The sequence below is a fragment of the Pipra filicauda genome, unplaced genomic scaffold (assembly GCF_003945595.2).
Source record: "Pipra filicauda isolate LSUMZ 115617 unplaced genomic scaffold, ASM394559v2 scaffold47_size6085603_pilon, whole genome shotgun sequence".
NCBI lineage: Eukaryota > Metazoa > Chordata > Aves > Passeriformes > Pipridae > Pipra > Pipra filicauda.
Window position 1 is genome coordinate 1,335,388 of NW_024104620.1, and position 21,931 is coordinate 1,357,318.

The 21,931-nt window shown below is 41.7% G+C and overlaps 1 protein-coding gene across 5 annotated transcripts in view; it reads left to right on the top strand.

The window, feature by feature from the left end:
- THSD7B (thrombospondin type 1 domain containing 7B) overlaps window positions 1–18,940 on the top strand; it is a 309,193-nt gene extending 290,253 nt beyond the window's left edge. For all 5 annotated transcript variants that reach the window (XM_027748995.2, XM_039386349.1, XM_027748994.2 and 2 more), the window contains 8 exons: window positions 4,008–4,153; window positions 9,203–9,362; window positions 9,703–9,876; window positions 9,955–10,050; window positions 11,118–11,200; window positions 12,181–12,373; window positions 15,926–16,013; window positions 17,736–18,940. In XM_027748995.2, the coding sequence (XP_027604796.2) occupies window positions 4,008–4,153; window positions 9,203–9,362; window positions 9,703–9,876; window positions 9,955–10,050; window positions 11,118–11,200; window positions 12,181–12,373; window positions 15,926–16,013; window positions 17,736–17,817 (1,022 nt within the window). In that variant the 3' untranslated portion in view covers window positions 17,818–18,940. The remainder of the gene's footprint in view (window positions 1–4,007; window positions 4,154–9,202; window positions 9,363–9,702; window positions 9,877–9,954; window positions 10,051–11,117; window positions 11,201–12,180; window positions 12,374–15,925; window positions 16,014–17,735) is intronic.
- The last annotated feature ends 2,991 nt before the right edge of the window (window positions 18,941–21,931 follow it).

A 21,931-nucleotide genomic window follows, 5' to 3' on the forward strand; every position in this document is an offset into this window, starting at 1 on the left:
AACAATATGTTGCTTTTCTGTCTTTTCTTGGAGAGCGTGTGAAGGGCCTGCAGAAGCACCATCAAGGACTTCAAAGAGAAACATAATTTAAATACGATTCAGATCAAAATTTAATGTTGCTGGATTTGCATTTTCATGTGTTTTTTTTACTCTAGCATTGTTGCTAACGTTTTTATTCTGTCCATCTCTTCCAGTAACAGTTTGCTCTGATATATTTTAATGGATGGCTCTTTTTCTTGTGCAGGTTTTATTTTGTGGAGTAGTGCATTTAAGCATGAAGTGGTGCTGCTGTGCATGTGGCACTGACATCTAGTACAGTTCTGGTACACAGCAGCCAAAGGCGAATATATTGATTTTTATAAATGATGATGAGTAAAGTAGATCTCTCTTTCCTGCCTGTGCTGAGCCTACGGAGATGTGCAATGGATATTTTCCTGTTGCAGCTGTAGTTCTGGGCAGCATCTGTTCAGGATGCTGGGTAGAGCTTTAGGCTGACATTGGGTTATATGTAAGGATCCCTCATATCAGCTGCTGTACTGCTATGAAAAGATGTATAGTACTGCCTTAATGGATGAGGCTTTCATGGCCTGAATCAAAGTTACTTGGAAGGATGTTTGGTAAAGCTAATCCCCAGCAAATTGAATTTCCTTTGTAAAGGCAAATAAATGCATGAGGATGCTGAATTTTTCTACGTAAACGTTTTCCAATCCCATGTGGTTTCTCCCAAGTTCTCTAACAGGAGGACTGAATTTATAAAACCCCCTAAACCTGTACTTTTCCACTTGCAAAGCTGACTTTATCAGATGAATTGTGAGATTTACCTGAGTTACTCTGAGGCACGTTGCTGTGCCTTGCTCAGTCCTCAGAGCCCAGAAGAGACATAGCGGGTTGCAGAGATGTGCATCCCAACACCAGACTGACCTGTGGGACAGAAACGAGGGGGAACAAGGATGTGCACAGCTGAAAGATTTGGTGGTTATATTCTTCCCTGATTCATCACCAGTTTGGTAAAACATTTGTGGTGTTGCCTTCTGAAGAAGAACTTTTTGTGATGCTTTCTTGCTTGCTACTCAAACTTGGCAGGGTCCAATCTGACAGCGGTGGGAAATGCTGCTGGAAGAGGGGCCACCAAGAGCTCTCCCTGAGCTGTGGATGCTCCAGTGCCTCCTGGAGGGACTGGCAGTGGGAAGTGGATGAAAAGCCCTGTTTATTACCTTGTGACTGGACCTAACCTGACTTCCAGGGCTTATTTAAGTAACTTGATCCCCAGTCTGTTCTCAGAGTTTCTTGGTAGAGCTGTGTTTTATGTGCTCTGCCCACAGTCATCAAACTGGTTACAACATGTTAGTCGTTTTGACTGGGGTGAACTGTAGCAGGAATTTTAATCAGCTTGGTTTCAGCCATGACACATCACTTTGTGTGGATAAAAGCAAGGAATGGCAAGATTTTTGGGGGGTAAAAAAACCTCATTATCCTGATCTGAAAATATGATCCTATGTATCTGGGATGAAATTCTGGCTGCGGACACAAAACAGAATTTTAAGAGACCAGCATCAACAAGACCAGCCTCTTTCAAAATTGAGCAAATGAAGAAATACTAATGTTCAATTTTCAGCCCACTTTCAGTCTTAATTTTTGTATCATTTAATACTGCAGAGCAGAGGAATCAGAGATGTGGCCAATACATTGGGAAATTAAAGAAAAATTCAGTGGGAAGTTAAAGACACAACTAAGATTGCTTCAACTTGCAGAGTTTGTATGGGAAGAAAATTAATTTCAGATGCAGTAAGATTCTCTTCTGCATAGGCAGCAAAAGATAAGGTATTTAAAAAGAAAAACCAGGGAGTTTTTCTGCTACTTGAGTGGTAATCGAGCACCTAGATACTGTTTGTGGAGTGGAAAAAGAAATCAGAGCTTTAAGAAACTCACAGCAGTCATTGTGCAAAGAAAGGTTTCAATGAAATGTCTTTCTTCAGTGATTTATTCACAGTGTAAACAGAAAGTGATAGACTAAATGAGTCAAGCCCCAGCTGACCATTGGGACTGTAGTGAAGTTTCAATAGTTTGGTTAACCAACTGCAAGAAACCAAAATGGAAATAAATACAGAAAGGCTGTTAATTCCTCTTAAAAGAAAAATAACGTTCTCTATTGAATGATCTTCCCATTTACATTTTGCTAGAAACATGTTAAACAGAGTGTACGAAAGGAAATTGTTTTGTTAATTAAAATAGCTTGATGAATGCTTCAGGCTTTCAAGTCCCTCCTAAGGAAATTGGATCTTTTAATCTTAGGAGGCCTCCTTTTCCATAGCTCCATGTGGGAAGGTGGTGCCTGGCAGGGCTGCAAAGCTGCCTGGCCGGAGGAGCTGCATGTCCCAGGGTGTCCCCAGAACCCCGCAGCCATGGGCTGCCCACCATTCCCAAAGAGCCTTTTTCCATGGCTCACCAGTCCTCAGCATTCAGCATTAGGAAGAATTTGGCAAATTTGGTGTCTGGCTGGAGGGGAAGGAACAGCTAATTTTGGCCTGTTGGGCCAGGGAGGCTTGCTGTGAGATTCATCAACAGCAGGCTGGGATGTTTCTCTTCCCTTGCTCTGACTCCCCAGTGAACTGCAGGAGTTTCTTTCCTTTCCTCTCAGCTGGTAGAATTTTTTCCACCTTCTAATGTATCTGATTCCGTGACAGCTGAATGCACAGTCATGTGGATAAGAGCTTTTATCATCACTTCTGTTACAAACTCCCCAGGTCTAGGGAATTAGAATTGGAAAAGGAAGAAGTCTTAAAATTGGTTTAAATGGGTTTAAAAATGGAATTCAATGGGTCAGAGCAAGGGAATAGCATTGTAAAGGTAAGATAGCTTGCTAAGGTATCCCATCAGTACCTTTATCAGGTGTGTCTGCTTTTCATTTTTATTTACTAAAATGTTTTGGAAACTCTGCTCTTTAGGTGGTGCCAATCTCAGTTATTAGAGATGTACCTTACACCTGCAATATTTTTAATTAAAAAGGATGTGCATAAATAGCTGGGAGAAGGATCTAGCTGGATATTGCAGCCTCCCTGTTTTGCAGGGTGTTTGCTCCCCCTACACTCCCCTCTGCTCACAAAAGCAGTTGAAGGGCTGTGATCCCAATGGGAGAGCTCCACCACAACACCTTATCTCTTCCTTTTCTCTGGGTTAGCAATTACCACTCGCTTCTGCCTTGTTGTCTGTGTCTGCCCTTAATGCCCAGACCTTTTAGTTTTTAACTCAAATCCACATATATTGAAAGACAAGGCAGAAATTTTATGTCCAGCACAATCTTCTGCATTCTATTGCATAAGTGCTTTTTCTTTTCCACTTTTCTTTTTAATTGGAGCCAGAATTCTAATTGAAACATTTTGAGTGAAAACATTCCTGGACATAAATGGACAGCAAAGGAGACGGAAATGGAATTGCTGTAACTTTAATGAATATATTCAGTTTTATTAGTTCAAAAGTAGTAACATAATTGCTTTTTCCATTCAGTGGCTGAAGAAGTTTTCACCAATAATAAATAGGATTTTAATGGAAATGGTAGAAGTGGTTATGGATGGTAATAGCCACTACAGTGTTTGCAGTTTTCGAATTAGGTCCACATAATTGTTCATAAAAAGAAAATTTCATTTGTTAAAAATCTGTGGAAACATATTGAATACGTGGTGGTAGAAATGCTGCTGCCATAGGAATTATTTTCTTGTCATATTTAATAATCAGGATTTAGTCAAGTATTTAAATGTGCTGCATAAACAAACGCTGTATTTGGAAAACATACAAAACCGTGTTTTAAAAAGTGTGCTTGAAAATACCAGTGGCTGCATTACTTAGACTTAGCAATCGCAACCATATTATCCAGTCTTCCCAATTAATTGCTTTTTGAGCAGATTTTAGTGGTGGGAAATGAGCTGGCAGTGCTGATAAATTACAAAACCTGTCTCTCTCTCTCTCCCTCTGTCTGTCCTTCACCGTGTGTGTGCTCTCCCCTCGCCTAGGCCAGATGGTGCGTGGGCGCTCCGTGGTCCTGCGGGCAGCGGGCGAGGGCCGGCCCTGCCCGGAGCAGCTCACCCAGCACAGGAGCTGCCCGGTGAAGCCCTGCTACAGCTGGCTCCTGGGGCCGTGGTCTCCCTGCAGAGTCCAGGTACGGCTTTCCCTGGTGCTCCCCGAGGGCTGCAGGGGCTCCCTGTGCCTGGGGTCGACCACAAAACCCAGTTGGGGCTATTGTTCACTGTCTCTGTGGCTGGTGAAGGTGCTGATAAGATCCACAGGGAAGCAGGGGAAGTTCAGGAGTGGTAAGTCTCTGCACCTCATCTTCCAGCCATCAGCAGCCCTTCATAGATAGCAATATGGGTTCAAGTACCATAAGCTTATAGAACTATTAAAAGGGATTTATGGAGTGAATGTGTTTGAGTGGGCATAGATATGATGACCTATAATTTAATTATATAAAACAACTCTAAAAAGAAAATAGATGCACTAGATATCAAGAGAGCTTAGCCTTTTTATCCTTTTTATTTCCTTTTTTTAAAAGTACTATATAGAAGGTCTTCCCCCACCAGGTCTCCGGTACAGTAGTGCAAGTTCTTTTATGAGAGGCTGGTTTCTACTTTTTCTGTACCCTGGCTATCTTTTTAATGATCTAAAAATGTCTGGATTCAGTTCTGATGTGCTGTCCCTGCACTTGGCACCTCTGCACAGCACTGGAGCCATCATTTTTTCACTGTCAGTGACTTGCATCAAGCTTGAATTGACTTTTTCTTCCCCTCTGTGCTTTTTCTTCTCTCTTTATCTGTTAGATCACATTTCCAATATTAAAACATATTAGTTGGTAACCCAGTTTAAGCAGAGGTGAATCTTTCACAGTGAGGTTTATCAGGCTGCTTAAATCTGGTTTTGCTGAAATGGAGGTGAGAGAAGTGTGGTTGAGTGGAAAAGTGCCCTGTCTGGTCCCAGGGGACAGGACCTGTGCCAGATCTGTGGCTGCTTCTCCACATTATACCATGTAAGAGATTGAGGCCAATAATGCACATAAAGACACACATGCCTTGTGTTTTCTGCTCTGCCCCCTCCCACATTGCCAATGCCTTGAATACCTATGTGGTTTCTAAGTGTGGTAGACAGACATGTAGTGAATATGTGAGTGGCACAATAGATACCCAGAATTTTCCCATGTTTTCACACATGAAATCTGGAGTGTGACAGTCTTTGTACAGTCCAAGATCAGAGAAACAGAAATATATTTGTATTTTCTATAATCGACTCATTGCAACTAGTGATGTGAATATGGTCCTTGTATATGCTGCATTCAGTATTTATTTATGTATAACATAAATAGAACAAAATGATAGCATCATCTGATAGCTAATGTAAGCAAATCCTGTTAAACATCAGGGAACAGACCTTCAGCCATAGGAGCTAACATAGCTGATAAAAGAATTAGTAGGGAAGCTGAATTAACACCCTGGCTCACTCCAGATAAATAACACATTGTGCAGATTAAAAGTGAGCTCATCCAGAACCCAGCTAAATTTCAACTCAGAGCAAATAATCACAGCCTCTCCTAACCCAGATATCATCCCCACATTCAATGAGATGGAGTCTGCTTCTCTCCTTAAATTACCACTGTGTAGCTTCTCTACCCTTTACTTTGTTTTGGAGAGGAGCCATTCTATTCATGTTCACTCTCTCTTTAATGAGGTGCTTAGGAATTAAATGTAGTTCATAAATACTGGGTGATTTATTCCTGTGCTTTACTGGAAAAGAAGCTTAAGCCAGCGTTCTAAAGAAAGCTTTTAGAAGTTCTGTTTTCAAGGATGCTTTGTGAAGTAAGGTAAATGCATCCTATGGTAAGACCAAAATGCATAGTGTGAAAATGTCTTCCTGTAATAAATAGAAACGGGACGACTAATTATAAGGCCAAAATATTTTTTCCTTGTATTATGAGATAACTGAGACTGTATTTCCTAGTTGTAGAAGGACTGTTTTATGTTAAATTGATTTCATGTGAATAATTAGAAGTGTCTGCATGTTTAGGAATAGAGCCTGCTATATGTGTTCTGTGTTGATTGTCACAGTATGGAAATCAGTGCGCTGGTCTCCAAGTAATTACACGTGTCCCAGCCACACCTGCTGGTGGCATGGGGCATTTCTGCTGTGTTCAGAGGGATGCACAATTTGGGAACTGGTCAATACAACCAGTCTTAAAGGGTTACAGGACATTAGTGATTATCTTCCTAGAGCTGAAATGGTTTACCCTGATTAGCTTAAAAAACAATTTTAACAGTGGCTGACACTGTTGATCATTTTTTCCATTAAAGGGATGTAAGTGAAGTAGCTTAGGCATTATCAAACACCAGCTGGCTGACATTCCTAAGGAGACTAAAAACCTTTCCTTTCTAATGTGTTTTAAAAGCACTCCCTTAAATGTGATCACACAATGTTCCCTCATTAGAGAAGACTTTTACCTGATTAAATGCTTATCAACCTGTGAAAGCATTTGCCCAATCAACTCTTTACCTAAAATAATTGTGAACACATGAACCCCAGCAAAAGCCAAAAAGGGAAAACTTTTCTTAAAGGCACATCTGGGCAAAGCATCTCGCTGGGGCTTTTATCTCCTGTCTTATTAGTGTGTTTATGTGGGTGATGTGGGAGGTTTGTGGAGATGCTGCCTTACATTAGTGTGTTGCTGAATTCCAGAGATACCTGGCTGTCAAACACAGTCCTGGTATAAACCTTTTCCTTCCTTTGCCAGTGGTGGTTGTTTCAAGGAGAGTACGAGGTGGAGGCTCCATGCAGGTGCTGGTGGAGGGGCACGTATGTCCTGGCTTTATTTAGGGAACCCAGGATGGGTTCTGCATCCTCTGTAGGGTCAGCATAGAAATTTTTGCAGCCAAATGACAGAAATCCCCCCTGGAAAGCAAATTCTAATGTATTTCCCACAAAGAGATCATAACTCAAGAGGCAAATCCCGGTTCTAGGCAAACCTCAGAGGATCACACCTTCCAAGAAAGAGCATTTACAATACAGATTTGTTCTCCTGTGTTTTGAATATGTGATGGTTTCCTTGGCAGTTCTCTGATTAGCAGCTATTCCCTGCATCCTCAGTGTGCCATTGCTGCCGTGAACTTCCTCTGGCTCCACTATTAATTATCCTCTATTAATTAGAATTTCAGATGTATAATTTTGGGGACATGAATAATTTTGAAGTTGATAACGAAGTTAAGGCAGTGCTCCTGCATTGCTTAAGACCTTTCCAAATATACCAAAAAGGATCTCTTACTGTAAGTGACAGGGTCACATTTTATCTTTTAAGTGTGTTCAATTAAGGTCTTGAAAGAAAGCAAGCAAATGGAAGCCACTGTTAAAAAGCAAACCTTGGTCTTTGGGATTGTTTGAGAGTTCATAGTTTATATTTATTTTTTATTCTAAATATTGAAATATGAATGTAGTTTCAGTATTGAGTGATATAAAAATGAAGAGTGTTGCATGTGGACTTTTATGAGAGACTTTTACTGAAAAAATTGTTTTGATCTATTTATATCTCAGTATTCTTATTACTATTTATATATTTATATGTACATAAATATATATTGTTTATAGAAGAAGAAGAAGAATATTTTTGAAAACTTCTTTTGTCCTCTCCAGTCATTTAGTCACTCTTTGAGCCACTTTGAATTGGAAATGCTGCAGTTTGATTAGTGCCCATTTCCCCCAAGAATTTTCTTCCATCGTCTTCTGTTTCCACCAGCCATTTCTAAGCACTCTAACTCAATTGACAGCTGCATGAGTTATTCACACACCATTAATCTCAGACCACAATAGAGGCTTCAGTGGTGAAACAGTAATTTAGAACAGTAAGTTACATCCTGACTAAAGTGAAACATGGTGTTAAAAACTTGGAATCTGGCTGCATGTAGTAAATCTACTTTAATCTCTAAGATGCTTTTGATTAGCAACTTCTCTAAATCCAGCTAGTTATGCTCCTATTTCCATTTCATTGCGGGTCTGCAACAGAAGGGTTGGAGAGAGTGAAAAGCAGCCAGGTGTGTGCAGGAGAGCCATTCTTGAGATTCCTGCTATTGAATCTGCTGCTGGGTGAATGCACTCAGTAGGAGCCATTCTGTTCTGCAGATTAAGTCCATTATTTAAAGAGAATCCACTGCCAAGAAATCCAAAGGAGCACATCCCTCAGTTATATAAAAGCAATGTTTCTCCCTCCTTCTTGAGTTTTGTTTACTGAATTTTGTGAAGTGGCATTTCCTCAAGGCTTCAGGTGCACATTCTTAAGGCATCACACAGGTTTAAGGCATCCACCTCAACAGCATTGGAGCTCTGTTTGTCAGATGAGAAGGAAACAATTCCAGCCTCTAGAAATAGCCTCAGCACTTCAGCTCTTGCAGCATCCTCAGCCCTTGAACATAGCTTTAGCCAAACAGTAAAGGAAGTCATCTTCAGCAAGTGGTTTGGTATATGACTAAATATTTCAGAACTGGGCTCGATGAGCATGGAGTGGCTCAGATGGAGCCTCCTTTTATTTGTTCAAATGGGGTTTAGTGCTGATAGGTGGCGACTGGCTTGGGTTGATGTTCTGTTGGAGTGTGTGACTCAAATTGAGGATCTCATGTCTGCTCCAGAAGTGGTCGTTCTCTTTAGAACATTACACAGCCAGCCTAATGCACAATAACCCTGGCAGCCCAGTTAACTGTCCTGGAGGATTTTTGTTGTTGCAGGGTTTAAACCATGTAAGTGCTCTTCTTAGTCTGCATCATCAAAGGAGGGTAGAGGAAATGTCTCTTCCTTATGGGCAGGTTCTGCTCTTGGCTTCTTTAGAGAAGCCAAAAATTTTTGTGTTCATGTAACTGGGCATTAATTAAGAATCAGGAAATTCACTAGCTCAAGTAAAGGGCATGAAGGGCTGACCCCAAAGATGGTATTAATCCTTTATGGTACCCACCTCTTCCCCAGTTTGAGTTACATTTCCCACACTTTTCTGTCTGGCTCTGCCCCTGCCTCTGAGCTTCTGTAGAGATGTGTACAGAGATTTGCATAACTATTGCAGGGGATACTATTGACATTCAAAGGCCAACTTTGTATCTTTGAACACTTTTTAGTTGGAATCAAATGTGTTTCTTTTGTCATCTGCTAGTGTCAGTGATGTGTGCCTCTGTTCCCTTTTATCATTTTATAGGGTGGACAGTGTGGAGATGGATTGCAGGTCCGCAACCTCACGTGTGTAGTGCATGATGCATCTGTTTCTGCTACATCCAGACCAGTAGAAAATGCATTATGTGGTGAGCTGCCATCGAAAGAGAGTGTGCTGCAGTTACCCTGCTCTGTGCCTTGCCCAGGTAAAGTCTTTGGGAAGTCATGGTGCATTCCTGCCTGTGATAGCTGTCTGAGGTGGATATGCTCCTGTAGCTCCGAGTGCTGTCAGCTGTTGTAGTAAGAATTTGTGCTTCAGCAGATCAGGTAAATGCTCACTCTGCTGTTTCTAGACTACCTGAAAAAGACTTCCTTTGTTTTTTGAGAAAATGAGATTCCCCGTGAAGCAGAAAATCCGAATATTGCATACCACTGGATGACATACCTGGGATATTTCACTGGTAAAACGGTTGTATGCTTAGGTTGTCCTTGTCCTTCAAGGCTGATTCTTTTTGCAAACCTATGATTTATTCTTTCAATGTACAGGTGACTGCCACCTGACAGAGTGGTCAGAGTGGAGCTCCTGCGAGCTCACCTGCATCAATGGCAGGAGCTTTGAGACAACGGGGCGCCAGTCTCGATCCCGGGCGCTCATCGTTCAGTCTCCGGAGAACCAGGAGAACTGCGCCGGGCAAGAAATGGAAACTCGACCTTGCTCAGGTAGCTTGGCTTCCTCCCTGTCAAGAGTTTATTCTGGATTAGTTGCAAGGTAAAGACTAACTGATGTTGATATTGCAGGAGGGAAGTGTTATGACTACTTGTGGAAAACCAGCCTTTGGCAAGACAACGTTCGCACAGTGTGGTGTCAGCGCTCGGATGGAATGAATGTCACAGGTATCTCCCCAAATTACCTCGCACGATTATGAATGAAATGTCTCCATCCAGACTTTTCTTTTTCTGCATCTGTTGCTCAGAGGGAGTTGGACATCCTTCCTCACTCTTCCAGAGTTTCAGTTTAGATTTGTGTATAGCAAAGACAGATGGGAGCTTACCAGCCTTGCTGTCAGATCAACATCACGCATGTATTACATGGGAGTATTTGGGCTAGTTATCCTTACTGTTGGGCTGCTCACAAGAAGAAATAAGTGTACACATCCTAGAGGGCTGCCTGGGCTGACTTGCACAACCCTCAGTGAAACCTTCCTGTGAAGAGTAGAAGAGAACATTGCACATGTGGTAGAGACCCCACCTTCTGTACCTCTTCTTCCTTTCAACATGCAGGAGTCTCAAATCACTCAAACTGTGAGGTTCCTGCTATCACTGTGACCTACAAATTCTGCCTGTGCAGGATGAAAAGGGAAGTTCATCAGAACTTTGAAGCTCTACGAGAGATTGACAAAGGCAGTAGGGCTTGCATATCCACAGGGTCTCTTTCAATATGCACAGGGTGAATGAGGAGAGAGTAGAAGCGAAAATGCAGATGTTTTTATCTAGTTCTATTTATAATGACTGGTTAAGATAATAACAAAAATCTTATGTGCAAAGGTTGCCAAGTATTTAAGAACTCATTAAGATATTTTTGTTCCTACAGAAGCACAGGTTTCCCTGAGTGAGGATGGGCAAAGGCGTTATGTGGATTATGTCTTCTTATGTAGATAAGACATTCATGAGGACACAGAAGATCTGCATCTAATTCCCCATTCTTTCCCTAACTTCCTGTGTGGCCCATGGCAAATTGCTTATATCTCTATATCTCTGTTCTCCATTAACAAGATGGGTATTATAATAATTCCCTGCCCTGTTAAGGCAAATTAATTAATACGATGCCTACAGATATTATGCTAATGTGCATAATAGACTAGTATTTAACTATATAAAATAAGTAAGCAAGCACTTCTCACACTGTGGTGATCCAAGTCAAAGAACATGCCCTTGAAGGCACTCAGTATTTTCTTTTCCAGGAGGGTGTCCTCTTCGGACGAAACCTGCGGAAGTTCGGCACTGCAGCCCGGCGTGTAGAAAACCCTTCTCCTACTGCACGCAGGTAATTACTTGCTGCAGATTACAGTCAGGAAATTAGCACTGCAAAATCTAATCAATTAGCATCTGGATCCTAAATGCATTCCAGGACCTAGAAAATAGTTTAGTGTGTCCGTGGTACCACCTCGAGGAAGTTGTGGGAATTTCATCCTGGAAGGAAACCATAAACCGGCACAAACGAGTGATGGAGTGTTTATGTGGTGTTACAGCTTTGGGTTTGTTCTGTGGAGGGGTTTGGGGACTCTCGGTTTAATTTTATTGGTTAAAATTTCATTGAATGCTGTTATACTCTCCCATAGAAAATGGACTGTTTAAAACTTCTGTAAAGGAGGAGATAAAAGAGTCAATCACCTGTTAGGATCATAACCAAGTGTATGTATCAAGACTCTCAGAAAGACATTATAAAGTAATTAGCAAAGAAAAATAATACAAAGAAGCTGTTTTAAGGTAGAAATCCATAAAATGGAGTATCTATTTAGCAAACGACAGACTTCTAAAAAAGCTCTTGACCAAACTGCTTAGACTGATCCAGGACAGTGAATATTTGGCCACAAGAAAGCTTCATTTTAGATAGCCCCGTGAAATACTCGAGTGGAGATACAGGAGGAGGGTTTGGGTCTGAAGGGGGATTGTTTCTGGTTCGTCTCTTCTAATGCCCAGCAGGGTCAGTGGGAAAATTGTTACCAACGAGAGGAGTTTACCACAGATTCCTGTTATTAAGCCTGTTGTGATGAAAATGTTTGTATGTTAGGCTTCTCCATAATTACAGACTCTTTTTCAACTCTATTTCCCCAAATATATTTGGCTTTTTTGAACTGAAATGGGTTTGCAGGCACCAGTTCCTGGGTGGTTTGGTTTGGCTGTTGGTGGTGAAGTTGCACGTGCAGGTTATACCTTGCAGTTTCTTCATGGTTTCCCTACAGCGTGCACTGTTCTGTGAGGGGGCGCTGTCTGGTTTAATGCTGAATTCCCTTTTATCTCCAGAGAGGAGTCTGCGGTTGTGAGCGAGGATACACAGAAGTAATGAGATCAAATGGTTTCCTGGATTACTGCGTGAAGGTACCAGGTTTAGAAGATAAGAAAGCCGATGTTAAGACCATTGCTGGAAAAAATAAACCTGTCAACTCAAAAATGCATGACATTTTCAAAGGATGGTCTATTCAACCTTTTAATCCAGGTGAAAAACTTAAATATGAATGGAATAAATTGTCTTTAAAATGTTTCCGTAGAAGAAAGGTACAAGCTTTGTAGATCATAACATCAGAGATTGTGTCTGGGAGCTGCAGAGCAGCCTCCCAGTTTCTGACTCGTGTGCTGTCTTTCATGCCTTTGTGCCTATTCAAAGGAATCACAATCTCTTATGTTGAGAGATAGCAAAGACAGAATGAGGCAATAATATTTTGCAAAAGTATACTCCTATGTGATTTGGGGGGATGCTTAGAACTATTATCTGATGATGTTTCTAGAAGGTAATATGTTTGGACTAGGAAAGATATTGATCACCAACGTTTGAGAAGATTCAGAGCAAAAAGTGCTTAAGATTTCATTAAACAAAGCATTGGTTGTTTCTTGTTGCATTTCAAAAGTATATGAAAAGAACAGGCTAAAAAGTGTAGAGTTTAGAGTTTAAATGTTAAAGTTATGGCATTAAAAACACCCAAAAAAAGCAGGCAAGCTGCTGTGCCCGAGCAACTCATCCCAGGTGGATCTTTGACATCCACAGCATAAAGTCCTTCCCAGATGGAACCGTGTACCGGATGTGCCCAGACTGGTCCACAGGACTAGTGCTGTAGTAATAGCTGATTCCCATTTTGACTGTTGTTTTGAACATGAATTCATCCAAAACAAATTTCTGAAATGCAAACAGGGCTTTAAAATGGGAAGCAAACTCGTCAGGTGCATCAGGTTTTACCGAAACACATTTGTTCTCCTCGTCTTCTAAAATACTGGCAGTGCAGTCTTCCCTCTCTCCTGGTACCTGACACTGCATTTGTTTGCAATTAGTTTCTAATCAACACAAGACTTTGGAAAACATGTAACAAAACGTTGTGTTAGGGGGATTCAGGGAGCCATAATTCTGTCTGATATATGTGATCACACTTTGAATGTTACATTTACATATTTGATCTGCATACAGTAGTTAACCTTTGCGTTGACAGTCTCTGGGCTCAGAGAGCTCAGTCCAAAGCCTTCTAAAGTTGTCTGGGTTTCGATCAAGCCCTTCATCCAGAAGCCCACGCAGTTCAACATCAGTTTGAATCACAGGTTTGGGGTTAATTGCCATTTTTCAGCATCCCTGGCCTTCTGTAGGCTGTCTAACTTGGGTGTCATCTCTTTGGCTGGTACCTTTATGGGGTTAGAAAAAGAGAGGGAGGTGTAGGTGGATGCTGCAAGTCTGTTTTTAAATCAGCATTCGAGTCTGCAGCCCTGAAATCTTCTAGTGGGCTTGACCTCAGTGCAGCTTCTGGGAGCCAACTCTCCCCCTGGGACTGTAACAGAAATAGGGACTAGGGAGCTTTTACAGAACACGGTGTTACTTAATTTTAGGCCAGAAATGTTATAGAACCAATATACAGGAAAGGAATAAAGGTGCTCCATGTGTGTTAAATGTATCACCAACCCCATGGCATACTGCAGTAAACTCTTCAGTCTGTGTGTGCTCTTCAGACCCCAGCTCAAGGCTGGTGCTCTTCAAATCACTCCCCTTTGTCTAACTTCATGGCAAAATATGTAATTACTTGCCTTAAAGAGGCTCTCAGGCTCCCTAGTCTGGGGGTTTGCAATAGTTAGTGCTGGCTCCGCCAGGAAACTGCTGTTGCCTACGAGTTCTGCTCTTGATAGCAGGTCTGTGGTGAATGCTCCCTGTATGGATGGCATTTTCCACCCTGCAGCACCACAGTCCTTGACATTTGTGTATGTCTAAGGACTTCTAGCTGTCAGTGAAAGCACATGTGCCTTTCTCCAGGTGATTTGTGATTTCCCTTCCCGTTTACAGTGTGGAACACAAATTTTGTTATGATTTAACGAGGCTGATGTTTTTGTTCTTCTAAATACTCTGCAGGAGTGCACAGAACTGATTTCAAATCAGGCTGTGTTTTTCCTCTCTTTACCACACTCCGGGAGGCAAGAGTTCAGGTACAGAAACTTTTTTTCAAGTAGAGAGGCAATTTAAATAGCATTACTTAAATTGTCAGATGACATGGTCCAATGCCTTTCTGTTGGGGATGTAGAGCAGAGCTGCCTTCATAGCAGACATGCTGTGATGCCTTTCTGTGGCTGTGACAGTCCCTTTGCAGGACTGCTAAATGTTTCTTGGCCTTCTCCGGTTGAGAGGGCAACCAATTTCATACCTAGACTTCAGGAAAAAACCCAAACAAACCAACCCAAACCTGACAAACAGAACTCTTCTCACGTGGGAGATAGTCTGCAAGTGTTTCAAGGAGAAGAGAAAATGTGTGAGAGGTACTCAGCCTTTCCACAAGGCCTGGAAGAAAAATGAGAAAGAATGGGATCTGATTAAATGTGTTTCCCTTTGAAAAAAATTGTGATTCAAACGTAAAATGTAAACCAGGCTCAGTGATTGTCCCTCTCACTTGACTGAGTTTGAAATGGCCTCTGCCAAACCGTGTCTGTGGGCACGGCACAGGTTTCTGTTCCTGCCTCCAGTGTGTATTTGAAGCTCTGTTGATGTGAATCAGCTCAGACTGCTGCTGCATGGAAAAGTACCAAACCTTCTCCCCTCAAGGAAAGCTGTACAGGCAGAACAGAGCGAGAAACAGAAATGGCAGTCTTTGAACAATTGTTATTATTAATGCAAAGCTTGTCATTAGGGACCTGTGCAGATAAAGTGTTCTGAGACAAGGGAATGTTTCAACAGACTCCAGCCCACGTGTGCATGGAGGGGTTCCTCCAGGGGTCCCTGGTCATTGCAACCAAACAGCCCAATCAAGAGCCTTACTTTGTCTTAAAGCCAGTTATGTCTCCTGCTTCTGTGGCCCAGCCAGAAAGCTCTTTCACAACTTTATCCGTCTTACTGTTACAAAGTCTATTCTTGTTTTTATTCTAAGCTGAATTTATTCCCATTTGTTGCCCAAGTGTTTTCCAGCTTAAAGCAGCTTGTCCACTTGTGCTCACTGGTGTTTACCCCAATTGACCCCCGAGTATTTATGGAGAACAATCTCACCCCTTCTTAACCTTCTTTGCTTTGGGCTAAACACATGAGATGTTACCTCTGTCTGTCTGGGTCAGCTCAGCATTGAATTGCCTCTGCCAGAGCAGCCACTGGGGCTCTGAAGTGAATGTACCCCAATTATCCTGTGTCCCTGCTCCTTTCTGTGGGCAGGAGCCTGCCTGGATTGTGTTTCTGTGCTGTACCATAAGCCCAGGCGGCCTGTAATGAGCTATGGGAGCTCAGCCAGAGCAGGGTTAGGAAGTAACACTGCTTTGGATAACTGGGTCGAAGAGCTCAGTTTCAGTTTTCATTGAGGAAAATCTACGGTCCTTACTAAAGTTAGCATTTTGTCTTTAAAATGGTTGATTTTTACAGAAATATCCTTTGCTATCAAAAATATGGGGTTTACAGGTTGTTCCCAGCCAATCCTTACTGCATTTCCCATCAATGATGCTACTAATTTCTCTTTGACTAATCTCTTGAATTTTTATGTATTTTAGAATAATTTTTTTTATGCTCCCCTTTCATCCCTCTGTCCTTTTTCCTCATCTTCAACAGATGGTAAACTGAAGATGTGGGTGTATGGAGTATCAGCTGGTGGGTTCTTCATCATAGTTTTCCTGATTTTTACATCCTATCTGATGTGGTAAGTATGGCATGTATTTTGTCCTTAAGTAAAAGCTAGTTTGCTTTTACTTAAACAATCCAAAATATATCACAACACTCTGTGTTGCAGAGATTTAACCCTCAAGGCTTTAGAAAAGGATGGAGATTGGATTACCTAAGTGCCTTCATTTGGCCCCTATCTCAGAGTAATTAAAACTCTCCAAACTGTAACTGTTAACGGGCATTATTGTGAAAAAGTTTGGTGGTCATGCAGGGAAAGAATTCTTTTTGGTTATCAGTAGGACCTTTTATTTATTCAGACTTCTGCTGGGATTAGAAAGGGGTTTTATTGTATTATTTAAAAAAAGATAAAGTAAAACTGAAGAAAGGCAAGGAGAATGATTGGATCGAGGAGCTGGCTTCTGCTCAAGGAAGGACTAAATAGAATAGGGGCATTCAGTTGGAAAATGATGTTTGATGTGGGAATACAATAGAGATCTATGAAATCATGAATGTGGGAGAAAAGGGTGCTAGGGAATTTTTATTTCCCACAATAAAAGAAGTAGGAGGCATCTGATGAAATGTTCATTTAAAATAAACAAAAGATATTATTTTTCACACAGTGCATTATTACCTTGTGAGCTTACTGCTGCTGGGGACTGTGCATGCCAGGAAGATAAATGGATTTGGAGATGGCATAACAGTTCATGGGAGATTGGGTCTCCTGGTGTTAATTGTGGTTTTCTGGATGTACGCTCCAGCTGAGGAAATCCCTAAATAGGATTTTGCAGTGAATATGTCAGGTGGAAACATGTCCTGTGTCTAAAGCTGCTGTTACCAGCCACTGTTAAAGACAGGGTATCGGGTCCTGATCTACACCAGTGTGTCACTGGTGCTGGGCTTTACTGGAAGGGGGGTTGTCTGCCCTCCTCCAGCGCAGCCGTCTCACCAGGCAGGGGTGATGGGCCTGACTTGGCAGAGCTTGTGTTGCACTCCCTGGTCTGAATATTTGGAAAGGTAATGCCCAGGGATTTGGCCTGAACTCACAAACATTAATGGTGCAAGCTGGCCTGACCCCTGTCAGATCAGGGCAGGCAACGAGAGAGTCACAACTGTGGCTTGACAGCATCATTGCCCTCTTTCATCCAACACCAGTTTATTCCCCTTCATTTTTCTATTCTTTCTCTCAGTCTCTCTCTTTGGTTAGAAGCTCTAATAACCATGTTTGGATGCTGCTTAGGCCTTGCAGCTCCTTTATTTTCCAAACCATGTAGCTCCATTTCTCTGTGGCTTCACACTGGAGGATACAGAGGATTTTTTAAATAACATTACACACTTTTCCATCACTTGAAGGCTGGTGAGGAAATGTGTTTCTCAATAATAATTATTGTTGCTTCAATACCATACCAAAGAAAAATGAGAATGTCCCACTCCTAGGCAGCTTGTGTTCCAATTTTTCTGCGAGGTGTTCCTTGTTTTGTCAGCTGTGAGAAGAGACGGGAAACAAATGTGCTTTATTTCCTCTGCAGATGAGGAGCACAGTTGGCTGCCCGTTTTTGGCAGGTTGTGTGTCAGTACCACACACGTGAGAGCACACAAGGGGGGGCCATGTGGTCTGTAGTCACTGTACAACAGCATCACCCAGTTATAAAATTAAATAGCCAGTGTGGGATGTTGATTTTTTATGGAAGTTTGGGTTTTGATGATGTTTCTGAGCTTATTACAGTTTATAATTTTGTCTTCTGAAATGCTTTTCTTGCAGCAAAAAAACGAAGCAGCATCAAAGCCCTCCTCCACAGCAGAAGCCTCTAACCTTGGCCTATGATGGAGACATTGATATGTAACATATAAAAGAAATCCAAATCTAGACATCAACTGCCTTAACTGCTTTCTTTTTTGGAACTCTCCGACTTCTCAGTTTTTTGAGGAATCTCCTGATGTGTAATATACTGGGCAGAACAGAAGTATTGCAAGCTTAAAACTTTGCTATTTCTTTATTTAAAAAAAAAAAAAAGGAGTTAAAACTTGGATCCTGTGAAGCTTTTCTGAAAAGACCAGAAGATACAGCTCTTCCTGTTGAGCAATGGGAATAAAAAAAAAAAAAAAAAAAGAAGAGAGAATCTACAGACATCAAAAGGAATTATCTAAAAAAAAAAAAAAAAAAGGCATGACAATCCCAAGGAAAATGTGACATTTACTGTAAATGACAAGTTTGACACAGCATCATTATGCACTATATTAGTGCAGGGTTCTTTATTCTTCACATACTTCAACAATGAGTTTTCTAGTGTTTACATTTCGTTCAAAGACTTTAAAACCAGATCATGTATTTTGAGAAATGCAAGGAAGAATGAGTTGAAGTGTCTGAAGTTATCAGGTTTTTTAAAGTTTCTTCCTTCTTATCCTGTTTTCTAGTCTGGAATATGATTTTGCTTCATTTCCACCTACAGGACAGAATAAGGATTGTTATGAAAAAGCATAGGTGGTTTCTTAACCAAGAATATTTTTTAAAGAGTTGAGTAGATAGGTGTTTTAATGAATGGCTAGAGGATTTGATTGTTTAAAAAGTATTTTAAATTATATTAAACCATGTAGATACATTATGGGCAGTTTAAATTGTTATTCAGTTTAATTAATACAAACTCTGCTTTTGTATTTAAATTTTCTTATCTGAAATATTTATAAATTCCTTTTTTTGAATTTAATTACCTGACCTCATTTAATATACATCAAACACAAATGCAGTTTGTAGAAGGTCTTGCTTTTTTAAATGTTTCAGAACCACTGAGAAGTTACATGTCGTAAAATTCTGGGAACATTTGAAGAGGGTAAGTGTTTATAATAGTGTGTGTTGCAAGTAAGAAAGTGCCATCTTGTGGTATTGACTTGTATTTATAAGCAAATAAAATGCTAAAGAGAGTGAGAAAATTGCTTCTGGTATGTTGCATTAAATGTGTGTAAACAACATGTGTTATTAGTCCTTTACTGTGTCTGAGAGTGGAGTTGGATTCCAAACTTTTCTGGCATATTTTGTGCTGCAGTGATTAGTGAAAAAGTGAGTATAGACAAGTGCAAGTTGGGAGAATGATTGCAGGTCTGGAGAATGGTTATTTTTAACTCAATGCTGCTGCTTATTCCAATAATGAGAAGAGAAAAAAAGAATTGTTTACAGCCCAGCACCTGTGTGGTCCATTCCAATCTGCAGCTACCTGGATCATCACAAGAGGTGGGTGTAACTGGGGCAGAAGGCATTGCTCATGTTGTTATGTTGCTATGCACAGCCTTTGTAATGTGATTTGAATATTACAGTTTTATTGAAAAAATAATGGAATTGTAGGTAGGTTTCCTGCCCCAGGTCACGATCCCACCCACCCAGCACTGTTCCCTCAGCATTAAATTGAGGTGTTAGTGTGTCACCAAAGCAGGGTCAGGAATGTGCTTTTCTCTTCCCTCATTAGAAAGAAAGGCTGATAGAATTGCAAGGGGAAATTTTCTCACTTGTTTCTGGCCCTGGAGATGTTCTGCTGGCCTTGCTTCCCACCTTAGAGCTGTAACTGTTTATGGAATAAAAAGCAGGATCTAGTGTTTCCCAGTAACATTGGGGCCCTAAATCTTTTTTTAATGGTGCCCTGTACTGAACTGCTGACTAACATGTACAGAGTAAGAGTTGCAAGGGGAATAATGATCTAGTGCTATTAGGAAGAACACTGACAGATCTTAATATATTTTGTCTGTGGGATACAATGTGAGGAGAATGGTGCTCTTTGAATAATGAAGGAATAAACTCAATTAAGCATGCTGTTCAACAAGGCATTGGAGTGGGAAAGTTGGTGTTAAAATAGCAAAATGACAGCTGCAACATGGGAGACCACAGAGCAGCTACCAGTGCCTGAGGGGGGCTACAAGAGAGCTGGAGAGGGACTTTGGATAAGGGCATGGAGAGACAGGACAAGGGGGAATGGCTTCAGACTGGGTGAATGGCAGGGTTACATTATTAGGAAGAAATTGGGGTGGTGAGGCACTGGCCCAGGTTGCCCAAAAAAGTTGCGGATGACCCATCCTTGAAAGTCTTCAAGGTCGGGTTGGATGGGCCTTGGAGCAACCTGGTCTAGTGGAAGGTGTCTCTGCTCTTGGCAGGGGATTGGAATAAGATGACCCTTGAGTTCCCTTCGGACCCAAACCATTCCGTGACTCGATGATTCTGCATCCGGTGCAGGAGATGTCAGCTGTGTGGTCAACTACTCTGGGGAGGCAAGGAGCTCCAGGTACAACACTGCAAAGCAGATGTTTATATTGATGGATCTGGGGATGTGTTTCAGTTTGGTGCCCTTCACCACTCTCTGTCCCCACCTGTGCACCTTCTGGCCAAAGGGACTGTCCACGGTTCCCAGTGGGACTGGGCACTGCGGGTGGAGCCGCGGGCTGTGCAGGGCAGTGGTGCCGGGGGCTGAGGGACACTCAGTGTCTGCTGCAGAGCTGTTGCAGTTCAGCAATACCCTCTAGGGAATGAGTGCACCTGTTTGACTTTGTAAAATGAAAAGGAGCAGCAGGGGAGGCTCGTGAGGCTGCTGTTCCAGACAGCTGCTGCTGGCTGGGTACTGTCTGACGGCGCAGACACGAACGCGTGTCCGCTCCTCGTCCAGCTTGGACAGTACGGTGATTCAAACGTCACAACATAATTGCATGGATTTGGGATTGAATTAAGCTGTGAAATTGAACAGAGGAGCTGGTGGCCCTGCAGAGTCCATGAGGCTGAGAATGCAGCACAGTGCAAAACCAGGAATCAGTTGTTTAGACATACCAAGGTTATTGCTATTTGTAAGAGCTCTGGATATCCTGCTGCAGGGAGATGCCCAGCCTCCTGTGAGAGCTCTGGAGTCAATTCCTGCCTTTCATTGTCCAAAGTGAACCATGATATGGAAAAAGGGTTACTCCCAATTCTTACCTGTTTGGTATTTCTAAACTTTTTGCTGAAGTAGCTGGTGCTGGTGCTGTCCCCTGCTGAAGACAGGACAGAGATCTTGGTCCCATTCAGGAAGGTCATTCCAATACTCCCAGCTAGGCATCCCATCAAGACACATATGTGATTGTGAGTGAAGGCATCTGGGGGTGAAGAATTTGCCGAATGCCCTGGCAATTTGTCTGTGTATATAATAACCAGATAACAAGAGTCAGCACTTTGTCATCATTTATTTCAACTCTCTTGATTTCAAAGTCCAGTTCCAGGTGTTTCTTACTTTGGTATCACAGCTGTAAGACCTGCAACTTTTTTTTTTTTTCCATGCATGGGATATTTGCATGCACAGGTACCATGTTTATGCATCTCATTTTGCTTAAACACTGCCAACATTGGGGCTTTTGTATGAGGTATGTAAAATCAAACTACATTTTTCCTGCAGAAATATCCTGAAGTCTTGGGAAGCTTTCTCATTCATAGGGCTGGATTCCAACTGTACTCCCTCCCAGCAACCACACTAGAAATGTCACTGGACCCTTGAACCTCAGGTGCTACAATCTAGAGCAATCTAGATTAATTTTCTTTGCTCTGGAAGCAGAGTAGTGTAAAATTTTCTACAAGAAAATGCAGCTAAAGACTCATAAATTAGCTTGTGCTTGTATTCATACGTGTCAGAGAAGAGCCTAATTGTATAGTTTTCTTTGCTTAAGTGCACTTGCATTCATAGGCGGTTTCACTGGGAAATGAATAAATCTTAAGGGGAAAAGAAAATCTTTTGAGGACCTCTATTTTGGATTAATCCCAGTAAGTATGAAGTTATTCATAATGCTAACATGGCATAGCTGGTTTCTTGAAAGATTATCATAGGATGGTTTGGGTTGGAGGTGACCTTAGAGATCATCCAGTTCCAACCCCTTGCCATGGGCAGGGATACCTTCCACTAGACCTGGTCACTCAAAGCCCCATCCAACCTGGCCTTGAACTTCTAAGGAGAGGCATCC